Consider the following 15,324-nt stretch of genomic DNA (forward strand, 5'->3'; position numbering starts at 1 on the left):
TAGGATAAAGGAGAAACAGCCTCAGGAACAGACTCCAGATTTGGTCTACCACAGTTTCTTTTCTGCTTTTACTTGTTTGAAATAATTTTTCATTGTTATTCTCTGAAGGAAAATAAAGGAAATTTCCCCCTGGAATCCATGCTTTTGGGATTTGTAACCTTTCCCAATTTCTATGAAATTATCTGTCATCTTCCATACTCATTCCATTAAAATGCATGTATTTCGGGCGCCTGGGTGGCTCAGTTGGTTAAGTGACTGCCTTCAGCTCAGGTCATGATCCCAGGGTCCTGGGATCGAGTCCCACATCGGGCTCCCGGCTCAGCGGGAAGCCTGCTTCTCCCTCTCCCACTCCCCCTGCTTGTGTTCCTGCTCTCGCTGTCTCTGTCTCTGTCAAATAAATAAATAAAATCTTTAAATCTTTTTTTTTTAAGATTTTATTTATTTATTAGAGAGTGAGCGAGAGAGAAACAGCATGAGAGAGGAGAGGGTCAGAGGGAGAAGCAGGCTCCCTGCTGAGCCGGGAGCCCGATGTGGGACTCGATCCCAGGACCCTGGGATCATGACCTGAGCCGAAGGCAGTCGCTTAACCAACTGAGCCACCCAGGCGCCCAATAAATAAAATCTTTAAATAAAAAAAAAAAAATGCATGTATTTCAGGTAAATCACAAGAGAAAAGGAAACCAGTTGAGGGCTATCTATTATGAACAGTGCTAAGTAATTACCTAACTTTATCTCAATCCTTACACAACTTTGTGATGGTAGATTGATTGATCCTATCTGTAGATAAGGAAACTGAATATTAGGGGGCAAGATAATTGGTTCAAGTTAGTATAGGTAATATATGACTGGGAAGCAGAATCTGAACCCAGATCTTTCTGGCTCTAAAAGCTTTTGTTCTTCTACTTTACTACCATGCCTCTTTAAGTAATCTGTCTTAACATGCCACAAGTTTGGTTATTGTTCTTGTTTAACATTCTCGCTTTAATTTACAGGTTCAGGTGAGTTCACTTTGCCAGAATCCTGGGTCCTTATTAAATAAGGTGTTTGTTTGATTTTGGTTTGGGTCCTCTTCAACTTTAGGTGAAAATTGCTATTCTGGCAGCCAACTACTTCATTAGTATTTGACTCTCTTTTCTGGATATTGGTGCTTAGCTCCCTTTTGTTTTTATTGAACGGCAAACCTTAGTGATAACATAGCAGTTTTCATTACTTCTAGCATTCCTCTCTTTTCTTTGCCTCTTCTGACTTTGATGTGGAGGCTTTCATCCTACGAAAGCTGTTAACCTAAACTGCACCACTTTTTTTTTCCCAAGTCACATAAGTGATTTTTAAATAGAATTAAACAGTCATCAGAAACCCTGGAGGCCAGAAAGCAGTGGGATAATATATATTTCTAAAATTTTTTTATTTAAGTACAGTTGACATACAATGTTAGATTAGTGTACAACATAGTGATTCAACAATTCTATACATTACTCAGTGCTCATCACAATGAGTGTAGTCACCATCTGTCACCATAGAATGTTGTTATACATTATTGACTATATGCTCTATGCTGTACTTTTCATCCCCATGACTTATTTATTTTATAACTGGAAGTTTGTACCTTTTAATCCACTTCACTTATTTTGCCCTTTCCTTTAACCCCCTCCACTCTAGCACTCACCAGTTTTTTCTATTTATGAATCTGTTTCTGTTTTTTTGTTTGCTCGCTTGTTTTATTTTTTAGATTCTGCATGTAAGTGAAATCATATGGTATTTGATTTGTCTGACTTATTTCACTTAGCATAATACCCTCTGTGCCCATCCCTGTTATCACAAGTGGCAAGATCTTATTCTCTTTTTAGGGCTGATTAATATTCCACTGTGTGTGTGTGTGTGTATGTGTGTATCTCACATAATATTCCACTGTGTGTATATATATATCTCACATGTATTGTGTGTAATATTCCAGTGTGTGTGTATACACACATATCACATATCACACACACATATATATATCAGTATATATACATCTTCTTTATTCATCTAGTGATGGACACGTAGGTTGCTTCCATATCTTGTCTATTTTAAATAATGCTGCAATAAACATAGGGGTACATATATCTTTTCAAATTACTGTTTTCATTTTCTTTGAGTAAATACCCAGTAGTGGAGTTACTGGATTGTATTTCTATATTCAGTTTTTTTGAGGACCCTACATACTCTTTTCCACAGTGGATGCACCAATTTACATTCCAACTAAATTGCACCACTACTTTATCAACTTGTCTGGGACCCTGAAATGAATGGGGAAACCTGTTTTCCAGCTCTATGTGATTTGATTCTTTTACTTTTTAAAAAATCTATACAATAAAAATTTTTGACTAATTTCCTTTGAGCCCCTAAAAAAATACTGTTTAGTAAAAAGAAAACCTTATAGCACCTTATAACCCCAAGGGCCATATTTCAGTCCAACTAATCTAGCCTGGTGGCTGCCATTTCCTTACAAACATTAAAATAACTTCTGTGGGGGGCACCTGGGTGGCTCAGTCGGTTAAGCATCCGCTTTTGGCTCTGGTCACGATCCTGGGGTCTGGGATGGAGCCCCATGTCGGGCTCTCTGCTCAGTGGGGAACCTGCTTCTCCCTCTCCTGCCTGCCACTCTGCCTGCTTGTGCTCTCCTTCTCTGTCTCTCTTTCTCTGTCAAATAAAATCTTTTAAAAAATAAAATAACTTCTGTGGAATTGAAGTAACTCATATTTACCTTTGCATGTGAGAAATGCAACTTTTAGACCTTAACAGTTTCTCTGTATCATCTCTTAAAATACCACTTAAAAGTGTGTTGATGAAGTTTCTTTTTCTCAACATTTTATTATGAAAAGTTTCAAATATGCAAAGATGTTGAAAGAAGTTTACAGTAAACACCCTCATATCCTACCCACCAGTTGGTGAGCTTCTTAATCTTCTTTACATTAGCTTCTATTAAGTGGTTTGGCTATTTGCAGTTTCCTCCTAACACCGAATGTGTGTAGCTATTATAGCAACATGGTGAAGAATTACGGGTCTGGAAATCAGACCCGAGTTTGGGCTCTAGCTCTGTCATCTACTAGCAGAATCAGTTAAGCCCCTTGCTTTACCTGTTTAATGAGGATAACATATTTCATAGTTAACATGAAAATGAAGTGAACTGATTGAACATGTCTGCAGCATAGTAATTATTCAGTAATTGTTAACTATCATATTGTTTTTTTTTACCATAAATTTGATTTAAGATGTTATTTTACTTCAGAAATACTGTTACTTGATCATAAATACATTTGCTGGAATTGAAGATAACCTTAAATAGTGAAAGAATTAGATAATAAAAAGTGTGGACTAAAAATTGCTGAGAATTATATTTTATTTTATTTTTTTTTTATTTTTGTTTTTTTAAAGATTTTATTTATTTATTTGACAGAAAGCGAGAGAGGGAACACAAGCAGGGGGAGTGGGAGAGGGAGAAGCAGGCTTCCCGCAGAGCAAGGGAGCCCGATGTGGGACTCGATCCCAGGACCCTGGGATCATGACCTGAGCCGAAGGTAGACACTTAACGACTGAGCCACCCAGGTGCCCCTGAGAATTATAAAAAATTTTCAAAGTCACATATCCATAATCCTCTGAGGGCCCCCAGCTTTTTATAGGTTCTGTTCCAGGCAGTATTTTGGCCTTCATGGGGAAAATAACAAAATTAACTTACCCTTTTTTGGAAAAGGAACAGCTAAAATTGAATTATTTGCGTTTTTTATTTGTTAATATCTAAATTTGAGAGATTGATTGCAGGACTACTAAGACAAACTGGCACTCTAGTGAATGATGAATGTTAGTACTTTCTTTAAAGAATAGCCATTAGGGGCGACTGCCTTCTGCTCTGGTCATGATCCTGGAGTCCCAGGATGGAGTCCCTCCTGGAGCTCCCTGCTCATCAGGGAGTCTGCTTCTCCCTCTGACCCTCCCCCTCTCATGTGCTCTCTCTCTCTCTCAAATAAATAATCTTTAAAAAAAAGAATAGCCATTAGTTTTATTTATGTTCTCTTTTGTTTTCTGTATTTTGTTGATTTCTGTACTTATATTTATTATTTTCATTCTTCTCCTGGGTTTACCCATTTCTAAGTTCTTTAGTTGAACATATAGCTCATTTGTTTTTAATCTTTTTATTTCCTGAAAAATGTGTTTATTTTTTTATTTTTTTTAAAGATTTTATTTATTTGTTTGACAGAGAGAGATACAGTGAGAGAGGGAACACAAACAGGGGGAGTGGGAGAGGGAGAAGCAGGCCTCCCGCCGAGCGGGGAGCCCGATGCGGGGCTCGATCCCAGGATCCCGGGATCACGACCTGAGCCGAAGGCAGACGCCTAATGACTGAGCCACCCAGGCGCCCCAGAAAAATGTGTTTAAATAAAAGCATAGATCTCCTTCTAAGGACTCCTTTTCTTTGTTTAGGTCTTTTAATAACTTCATGGTGTACTCTGCACCAAATTTATACTGGGAGGTTCACCAGGAAGTTACATTGCTTGAATTTAGATGTTTCATTATTATGTTACTGATATATTCAATACCTCCATCAGATCATTATAATGCCTGCTTTGAACGTTTTGAGGCTGAAATGATGGGGATTATGTGCTCCTGTGTTTTGAAGATTAACACATTATTCATTCATATCCTTACTACTTTGAAGAAAAATGTTGACCCTATTCAAAAGAATGACCTCAGGAATAAGGAGGTGACATTTAAAAGGTATAAATCATGGGAATGTTTGTAATACTCCTGGAGGATTGCCTGAACGATAATAGTCTACTAATTTCTCAATATTAGTAGTTTTCAGCTAATTTTTTTTTTTTTTTTTTTTTTGCCTCAACACTGTTGTAGAAAAAACATTCTCATCCATTGACAAAGTGTGTGTCTTTGAGTGAAGAGTGCCAAGTTATCAGGTTCTCCAAATATGTTCCATTCTTCTTTTGGATTTTTGCTTGGTTATTGCAGTGGCATCCTAACTGCTTTCCTGTGTCTGTTTTATTTCCCCTTTAGGTCTGCTTTTTACTCTCAAAGTTATCTTTCAGAATGGAGATCTAATTACATCGCCTCGCTTCCTGGAAACACTTCAGTGCTTTCTCATTTATATTAGAATAAATCCCAAACATGGTCAAAGCTCTGCATGATCTAGAACCACCCATCACTCCAGCATAATTTTAAACCAGTTTTCCCTTTGTCTTTATAATCCAGTGACGTTGGCATTGTCTCAGTTTCTGTCTCAGTTCTTCTACACAGAAGTTTTGCTATCCTATTATCTCTGCCTGCCACTGGTCCCTCTGCAACCTTTTATCTCTTAGGCTGGAACTCCTCACCTCAGTTCATTCATGACTTCCTCAAGGAAAGCCTTCTGATAAATGACTTTCTCCTGTTGGGTGCTCTCATAGCTCTATTTACCTTCCACATTTACTTGTATGGTTGTTACTTTATATGTATTTATATGATTCTTTCATTCATGTCTATCTCCCCCATCACTAGATTAAAAACTTCTTGAGAGAAGAAACCATGTCTTTCTTGTTTATCATTGTATGCCCACTGAGAAGGTGGTGAATAAATACATGTTAAATGAATGCCTCCCCTTTCTTTTTGGGGAGGACAGAAAATTCTAATATACATACAGTTTTTGAGAATCCCTGCTCTAGGTGTTGTAGATTTCATCCCCAGATTAAATCAGAATATCAGAGGAGTGCCTGGCTGGCTGTCTCAGTTGGTTGAGGGTGTGACTCTTGGTCTTGGGGTTGTAAGTTCCAGCCCCACGCTGGGTGAAGAGATTACTTAAAAAAATAGAATCTTGGGCGCCTGGCTGGCTCAGTCGTTAAGTGTCTGCCTTTGGCTCAGGTCATGATCCCAGAGTCCTGGGATCGAGCCCCGCATCGGGCTCCCTGCTCTGTGGGAAATCTGCTTCTCCCTCTCCTACTCCCCCTGCTTGTGTTCCCTCTCTCGCTGTGTCTCGCTCTGTCAAATACATAAATAAAATCTTTAAAAATAGAATCTTAAAAAAAATCAGAACATCAGACAATTGTGTACTTGGACAATATTACTTTGTTTCCTTATAAAATTGCTTTTTCACAATTGGATTTTGGCAGCAAGCCCTTGGTTCAAATTGAGGCATGCTTTAGGTGATAAACTATTGCATTGGTTGTATGGACACTATTGAAGGTAGTGTTCATTGTGACAAGTACTGACCATTGTATCAGATAATGTCTTTATGAGGACTCAGGGGAGAAATTTCTTTCTGATCTCACTACTAGAAAAAACCATGCCTCTCTTGAGCAACTGGTCTGTTTTTGTCTTGGAAGTACTGTTGTCTTATACCTAATCCTGTTTCCTGAAGCCAAATTTGCAGCTCCCATATAAAAATTAGTCAGGGATCTCTGGCATACTCCTGTGTAAATTAATCTTAGTCTTAGCTTCACCTTAATCTTTAGAATTTTAACATATTTTATATATTGATCAATAAAGGCTCTATAAATAGCATTCAAGGAATAATAAAATTCACCCAGATTTTTTCTTGAAGCTAAGTTAATCCGCTTGCTGGGTAAGAAATGAGTTCACTCTGTCTCTCCGTGCTGAAAGTGAAAAAGAGAGGAAAAGAAAAGGTTTATTATATATTAGGAATTCTAGGTTTTATGTTCTGATTGGGTCATTTGGGAACTAGAAATTCTTCTTTTTGATTTTGTTCTGCTGTCACAAAAGCGTAGAGATTGCTTTATAAAGAGGTCTGAGGTGGGATATGAAAGTGTCTGTTAGGTTCAGAGATATAAGATCAGCACTTTTGTTTTTTTCTTTTTAGATCAGCACTTTTATATGCACATGCTGGGAACTTGGTAGAGTTTTATTTTAACAGTACTGCCTTAGTCCTACCCTTATAGAACAGCATGCTACATATTCACTGCTGTATGGGTTATGATCTTTGTAGGAATCGTGATCAAAGGCCTTAGTATTTAGCCTGACTGAATATCAGAGTACTTTTGTTTTCCTTCTGTTACAAAATGAATTTTTGTACCATCTGATGAAATAACAGCTGTGCAGAAGCATATATGACTCTGGAGACCAGGCATTGGGAGACTGTGAGACAAGTAAGAATAGCCATGACTAAATTCTAAGAAGAGACTAGAAGGCACTTTAGAGTGATGACCAAAGTAAGGGAATCTTACTTCTGAGTCCACTTTTTTTTAAGATTTTATTTATTTATTTGAGAGAGAAAGCGAGCGAGAGAGAGCATGAGCGGGAGGGAGGGGCAGAGGGAGAGAGACAAGCAAGGACCCTGGGATCACAACCTGAGCCAAAGGCAGAGGCTTAACTGACTGACCCACCCAGGCGCCCCCTGAGTCCCCTTTTGATAGCCAAGTTGTCTTTTGTTTGAATATAGATCGGCCAACTTTCCCTGTGATATTACTTCATGGGCAGCAGGAAGTATTAGCAGTAATTCATATTTTTTTCTTGGCTTGCCAGCAAGAAATCTAGAGCTTATGCTATTATCCACAATCACTTAGATCAGTGACTTTAGTTTGTTGTAACTCTGGGGCTTTGCGGTATTATCTTTTCAGTCAATGTTAATAACAAATTTTGGATAACATTTTCAAGTTATGTGACCTCTATAGTTGAAAATAGAGTCCTAATGATTCTAGCATAAAGAGAGTATCTGTTTTTTTCTCCAGGGAGATCAATGTCCCTTCAGACACTCCCACAGAAGCATAGTCTCCTGAAGGACATGGGAAGGAAATATCTAATATTGTCTAATTATTATATTTTTATATATAGTTGTTATCTGTATATGCAAGTTAGGTTTTGATGAGGCAAATATGAATAAGCATGTTGTGGATTCTGGAAATAAAGATTAGAAGGGTCACGTATGTAAAAACAGAAGTAGAATTACTTGTAAAAAAAAGTGAGAAAGAGATTCTTAGTTATCTCTGGGATACAGATAACTTGCATAGAGTTAAGCAAAATTTGGAAGGGTTGCCATAAGACTGTGGAGGATGTTAGGCTAATTAGAATTTATAATTTTGCCCATAAATTTGTACCAAGTCTCATTCTTGAAGGAATTTGTATTTGAGTTGAGGCTTTCGCAAATTCTAAGGTTGGCTCGAGGAGTGAAACTTGCTATAGCTGTAGATAGTCAAAAAGGGATAAGCTGAATTTCTGCAAACCAAATACATTCCAGAGGGTGTAAGAATGTATTGGATAAAGAATGAAGATTAAAAACACTTTGAAAGTTGTAGATATCTGTCAGATTTTACCACTGGTAATTTGTAAAGAGAAACTTTTGCTGAAACAAGTAAGATGAGCCATCTAGCATGTAAATGTTCAAGGTCCAGTTTGGGGATAAACATAAAATCATAAAAATTCATGTCAGGTAGCTCTGCTATGGCCCTGATATGACCAGACAGTGTTCTCCTTGAGAAGAAATAACTAGTTTGGGAGGTATAAGGTGGGGAGTTATGTCAGGTCTTTATCAAGAAGATCATACGTAAGCTATATAGGTTGAGGGAAGATACCAGAGTAGGCAAGCAAGTTTTCCGTTAAGGATGCTGACAAATTCAGCCAGTAAAATTGTTTATTACTTACATAGACAACAAATGTAGGATCACCATGGTGTTAGCTCCTTGTGTCTATTGTCTCACTGGGTAACACTGAAACCAAAGAGGCCAGACAATCACAGGCAACATGAGTGGTAGGGTACCCTGTGGCTGAGGAACAGTGGCCATATGAGGAGAATATATGGAGGTGGGTTAAAAATAGCTTTGTTAGCAGCACCTCCCAAGACTGCCTGTATTTCTGTATTCTGGAGGACCATTCTTCCGGGGCTCAGGTCAGCCTGCGGTTGAGCCTTGCCTTGTGTGAGCTAGGTGGAGACATGTAAGGTTGCCAGTGCCTCAGTTCAGAGCAGTTCTTCTACATTATCCATGGTAAAGGAGAAATGACAGGGTGAATTAGAACAAAAGCATGAAAAGAAAAGTGTTACAAGCAATAGTTTCAAGTATAGAAATTTGTGTTCTGTTGATCTTAGGATAAGCAGCCTATTTCTATAAAGTTGTCTGCTTCTGGAATGTAAAGGCATCCTTGACATCCTGACAGTCACTTGGTACCTTCTGAGAAATGTCTTTTTTCTGGTGATCATGTCATCTTTTCCCAGGATGCTTGTATTTATGAGTAATATCTTTGTAATACCATCTATCAGGAGTACTTGTATAGTATTTTATTGAGGCTTTTATGTTTCTTCCAGAAGACTCAGTTTCTGATCTATAGCTTGTAACAGGAGCCTTTAGGCAAGCATAAAGAAAAAGCAGAAACTACCTGTGGAGGTAAGACTGAATGGTTCAGGTTAAGTTGTTTTAATAGCAACAATATCAGAATGGGGAGAAGTAGAGTCCTTTATGAAGCAGATCAATTTATAAGGATTTAGTGAAATATACCTCAGAATAAGAACATATCATGAATATTGAGGGCATTGAGCCATTTCAGAGTTTTTAATTAATACCACTGTGTGTTATGATTTTCTCCAGTTGTCTGCAATGTAGATATTTAAACCTAGAGATAAAATCTTTTAAAACTTAATTATTTTTTAAAATAACAGCTTTATTGAAATAAAATTCACCTTTTTAAAGTATACAACTCATTGGCTTTTAGGATATTCAGAGTTGTGCAATCATTACCACTCTCTAATTTTAGAACTTTTTTTTTTTAGAACATTTTCATCACTCCAAAAAGAAAAACCCCATGACCATTGACAGTCAATCCTCATTCCTCCCTCTGATCTACCTGGCAATCCCTAATCTACTTTCTGTCTCTATGGATTTGCCTAAGAGATAGATTCTTTTAAAAATAACAACTGAACAGTTGTTTACATGTCCATAAACATGAATATGCCTCTTCCTCAAAAGGATATAATCACTCTATTATTTTACATTAATGAAAAGTCATCCATATAGAATTGAACTGAGAGCCTCTCTTTTTGATTTATTAAATTTAAAAAAGTGTTTTGGGTTTAGTAAAAAACAGCTTTCATAATGGTGTTGAGCTAATTCAAAATCTAGAGAATGCTAAGCACTCTTAATTATATTATTTCTTCTTGTTTTTTATTTTTCACAGAGCTAAATTAGTATCTGATACATTAGTAGGTGCTCAATCAAGATAGCTTTATTTTGTTTTGGTGACAGAACTGGCTTTAGAAGCCAGCTGTCCTCCCTGGAAGTCTCCTCTTCCATCATGCCATACATGCTTTCCATTTGTGCCCAAAGCTGATTTTTGTAAAGCATTTGTAAACAGTTCATGGAAATGGGGATCAATGTTCTTTATTTCCTTTTTCTATCCTATTTCTTGTAAACATACACAGATTTAAATTCACAAGTTTAAGTTTGTTGTGTGAATGCTAAAATGGTAAATAGTCTAAGGGAGAAGAAAGAAAAGTAAAATACCTTTCATTTCTTTTTGTCTAATGACAAATATAAGCACCCCATATTTCACAGTTAAAGAATTTATGTAAAGTAGGACATAAATTCATAGGCAGCATTTTTAACTTAAATACTTAGGTTAAATAGCTCCAGTCAAAATGTTAAGTATGAATTAGTGATTTTAAGATATAAAAAGATTTATGCTTTAAGGAGCTCAAGTTGGAAGAGAAGGGTGGTAAAAGAAAAGGTGAATGTCTGTAGGTTTTTTTGGTGCTGTTTAAATTTTGTTATGGTGTAAGTATAGGCAGTAAAGTACACAATTCGTAAATGTACAACTTGATGAATTTTTTACACATAAGTATGTATATATAATGATCACCACACAGATCAATATACAAAATATTTCAACACCCCAGAAGATTCCTTAGTACTCCTTTTTTGTCAGTTACAACCCTCCAAGAGGTAATCACTATTTTGACTTCTGTCACAATAGGTTAGTTTTGCCTCTTCTTGAAATACATATAAATGGAATCAAATAATACTCTCTTGTGTCTAGCTTCTTTTACTCATAATTGTGTCTATAAGATTCATCCATATTGTGTGTAGCAGTGGCTATTTTTTTTGCTTTATAGTATTTCATTATATAAATAAAGCACAATTTATCTGTTCACCTGTTGATGGTGATTTGGGCTAACAGTTTTTTACTATTGTGACTAAAGTTGCAAAGAACATTCTTGTGCTTATCTTTTGGTGAATATATGCACTCATTTTTCTTGGCACTTCAGGTTTTGTAGTGTTATAAAAGTTCAGAACGTTTTTGTTAAAACAGCCAGAATGCCAACCCTGCCTCACAAGAAATTTTTAAGTCTGCCTAAATGGATATATACCTCTTTGATCTTATAATAGAAATTGGGGGAAAATAACATTGACTTCACTGCCAATTTTGGGTGGTATTGTGCCTGTTCTATAATGCAAGAGTTACGGATATTATACATTCATTCATTCAGTGAACAGTAGGGAACCATCCTAGGGGTTAGAGATACAGCTATGAAAGACGCAATCACATCCTACTTTCCCCAACCAATATGTTCAAGTTATTTGAACATAATGCATGGAGTGTAGTGATAAAGAAAGGAGAATTATTAGGACAGTACTTAGGGTGAAGCATCTCACCTAAACCTGGGTAGTCAGTGGAAGCATCTCAGAGGAAATGACATCTGACCTGGGTCCAATAGAACAAAATGGAATTAGCCAGGTGAAGGAAGTGGAGGGTGGGTGTTGAGAGGAGCGGACAATGAGAGTTTTTTTTTTTTTTTTTTTTTTTAAAGATTTTGTTTATTTTTGACAGAGAGTGCACAAGCAGGGGAAGCAGCAGGCAGAGGGAGAAGGAGAAGCAGGCTCCCTGCTCAGCAGGGAGCCTGGTGCAGGGCTCCATCCCAGGACCACCATGACCTGAGCCGAAGGCAGACGCTTAACTGTCTGAGCCACCCAGGCACCCCGACAATGAGAGTTTTTAAGGCAATGTTTAAAGCTTGGAGACGTGAGAAATTGAAAGTAGCTGGGAAGCAGGGACTCAATTATAAAGGGCCTTTTGGTAATATCACAGAGTTCTGATGTCATCCTCAGGTCAGAAAGGAATCACTGGTACTGTCCTTTTATTATGGAAGACTTCAAACACCTACACATCCCACAGTTTGAGCAATTACCAGCTCATGACCAATCTTGTTGATACCACTTCCTTCCTCCCCCAGTGGATAGTTCTGAAGCAAATTTGAGACATCACATCATCATTGAAGATTTTGAGCAGGAGAGTGACATGATCAGTTTTGCATTTTAGAAATCACATATCCCTAGTAACTTTAAAGTATCTTTGTAATGCACACACCATAGTTTGGTTGCTTCTCATTTGCTTCCAGTCATACAGACATTTGTCTTTCCGTACTATTTATAGCAGCTTGCATTTTTTCAAACTGTATGGAAACATGATTAAATGCCAAACTTATTTTATATACTTATCTTCTTATGTAGATAGATCATTGTTTAATTTGCCTTTAAAATACTATTAATGAATATTTTGGGTTGTATAAGTATAAAAAGGTCATAAACAATATAAAAGTTTGTTTCTAGTTTGGTCTCCATTATAGCAAACATATTAGTATTTGGAAAGTGGAATTCAATTTATGATTTTACTATGAATATTTTTTGCAGATTCAAGTTTAATTTATGATTCTTCTGTAGCTCAGGTTTTGCTCTTTATCTGCCTATTGAAATCTGTTTTCTTATTGAAGTTTACTTTGATGGTGAGAATTAATACAGATTACTTTTATTTTAAAGCTAATTATCATTGTTTACATGACACTAAGTTAAAAATTCCGTCCTGTAGTAAGAATGTTTACTTACTAAAATGTTTTAGTTTAACTTTTTTTTAAAAGGTGATTTAGTAGAAGGTAACTGCTGTAATACCATGGAATAACACTGCATTCATGCATACATTCATTCATTTGGTGAGCGTCAGTGATCTTTTTTTTTTTTTAAAGATTTTATTTATTTATTTGAGAGAGAGAGTCAGAGAGAGAGAGAGAGCACAAGAGGGAGGAGCGGGAGAGGGAGAAGCAGACTCCCTGCTGAGCAGGGAGCCTGTTGCGGGACTCGATCCAGGGACTCCAGGATCATGACCTGAGCCGAAGGCAGTCGCTTAACCAACTGAGCCCGAGCGTCAGTGATCTTAATCCAAATCAGAGGTTGGCAAATTTTTGCTGCTAAGACTGGTTCTTACATTTTTGAAGGATTGTTCCCCAAAAAGGGAGAAGAATTTGCAACAGAAACCGTATGTGGCCTGTAAATATACTACCTGGCCCTTTACAGGAGAAGTTTGCCATCCCTGATCTAAATGAATATAACCTAAATTCTTGGCATGTGCTTTTTTTTCTTTTGGAAATGTTTTTATAAGACTCATTTTTGAATAACATTTGAAAATAAAAATGTCATTGTTTTCTACAGAGAAGATGGCGAATTAGAAGATGGTGAAATAGATGATGCAGGACTTGAAGAAACACAAGAACAGGAAGCAAAAGAGGATGAAAAACAGAAAAATGAAAAAGCCTATAGAAAATCAAGGAAAAAACACAAGAAAGAAAGAGAGAAGAAAAAATCCAAAAGGAGAAAACGTGAAAAACATAAGGTTAGCTAGAATCTACTTTGAATTCTTTTAGTAAATTTGTATGAAATATAAAATACTGAAAATTAGAAAGTATAAATTATTGCTTATTTTATTATAAAACATTGTTTAGAGGGGTGCCTGGGTGTCTCAGTCAGTTAAGTGTGTGACTGGATTTCAGCTCAGGTCATGATCTTGGGGCGTGAGATTGAGCCCTGTGTCAGGCTTCTCACTGGGCATGGAGCCTGCTTAAGATTCTCTCTCTCCCTCTGCCCTTCCACCCCCCAAAAAACAACTTGTTGATTAGATATTTTTATTTATGTGATTAATTTTCTGAACATAAAAATTATATGAATTATCTCAAAAATTTAAAAATTAATCAAGGTAACTTTTAATGCAAGTTAAAATAAATCTTTTATTTTTAAAGATTTTATTTATTTATTTGTCAGAGAGAGAGCGCAAGCAGGGGGAGCTGCAGGCAGAGGGAGAAGCAGGCTCCTCGCTGGGCAAGGACCCCGATGCAGGACTCGATTCCAGGACCCTGGGATCATGACCTGAGCTGAAGGCAGACGTTTAACTGACTGAGCCACCCAGGCATCCCTAAAATAAATCTTTTTAACTAATGGAATTATATGCAAGAATGATAAAAGGTTAAAGAAAGTTTTATTCTCTACCGATATAGATTAGTAGCATTGGCATTGTCTGTTTATTTATTCATTCATATGTATTTTCATGTGCTTGTTATGGAAATCTCTGTGCCCTATGCTAGGGTTATAGTAATGAGTGAAACAGTCTCTAACAGAGATTACATTGAAATGGGAAAGAGAAGGCAATAAACAAATGAAAAACAAATGTCATCAAGAAAAAAAAGTAGGGGGCGCCTGGGTGGCTCAGTTGGTTAGGCGACTGCCTTCGGCTCAGGTCATGATCCTGGAGTCCCTGGATCGAGTCCCGCATCGGGCTCCCTGCTTGGCGGGGAGTCTGCTTCTCCCTCTGACCCCCCCCCCTCATGTGCTCTCTCTCTCTGTCAAATAAATAAATAAAATCTTTAAAAAAAAAAAAAAAAGTAGGGTGCTGCATAGAGAATAATGTAGTTTGGGATAGGGAAGAAGGGACATCTCTCTGACAGAGAACTCAGGGGAAAGTTGGCATCTGTGGTGGGGTAGTTTTTGAAACTCCCCTGTAAAAATAGAGCAATAAGGATAGCAAAATCAAAAACTCATTGGCAACATCTACCAAAAAATGAAGTAACAAGTTATTCCCACAAACCTTAAAAACATAAATGGATAAGGCCAAACCATAGACAGCACCAAGACCTGTATAGGATCAGCAACTGTGCATACTGAGGCAGAGGGAAGGTAATGGGACTTCCAGAAAACAAATTGCCAACAGGTACTCCTCTCAGATGGAGGAGTTCTGACTCCATGTGGAAAGTCCATGGACCAGTCTGAGAACAGCAGCAGAAAATGAGAGGAAACTTTACTAGTTTCAATTCACATGTGAATGTAAAGTGACCACATGAATTTGGATGGTGCTTGAATGGTCTGGGCCTGATGAACTCCTGATACTAATCAACCAAATCCCTCTTCTCAGACAGAGTCCCAACACTGAGAATATAACTGCTATCATTAGAATCTAAACTGAGGGGCGCCTGGGTGGCTCAGTCATTAAGCATCTGCCTTCGGCTCAGATCATGATCCCAGGGTCCTGAGATAGAGTCCC

The 15,324-nt window shown here is 37.4% G+C and overlaps 1 protein-coding gene across 6 annotated transcripts in view; it reads left to right on the forward strand.

The window, feature by feature from the left end:
• The window catches only part of ZC3H6 (zinc finger CCCH-type containing 6), a 69,373-nt gene that overhangs the window by 11,413 nt on the left and 42,636 nt on the right, over positions 1 to 15,324 (forward strand). For 5 of the 6 annotated variants that reach the window (XM_045884556.3, XM_054509721.2, XM_045884557.3 and 2 more), the window contains one exon: positions 13,446 to 13,626. In XM_045884556.3, the coding sequence (XP_045740512.1) occupies positions 13,446 to 13,626 (181 nt within the window). Of the gene's footprint in view, positions 1 to 7,366; positions 9,357 to 13,445; positions 13,627 to 15,324 lie in introns of those variants that run through there. The other variant, XM_054509722.2, reaches the window with a different exon arrangement.

Source organism: Mirounga angustirostris, unplaced genomic scaffold (assembly GCF_029215605.1).
Source record: "Mirounga angustirostris isolate CCGP_5_RB_7025 unplaced genomic scaffold, mMirAng1.0.hap1 SCAF_10, whole genome shotgun sequence".
Lineage (NCBI taxonomy): Eukaryota > Metazoa > Chordata > Mammalia > Carnivora > Phocidae > Mirounga > Mirounga angustirostris.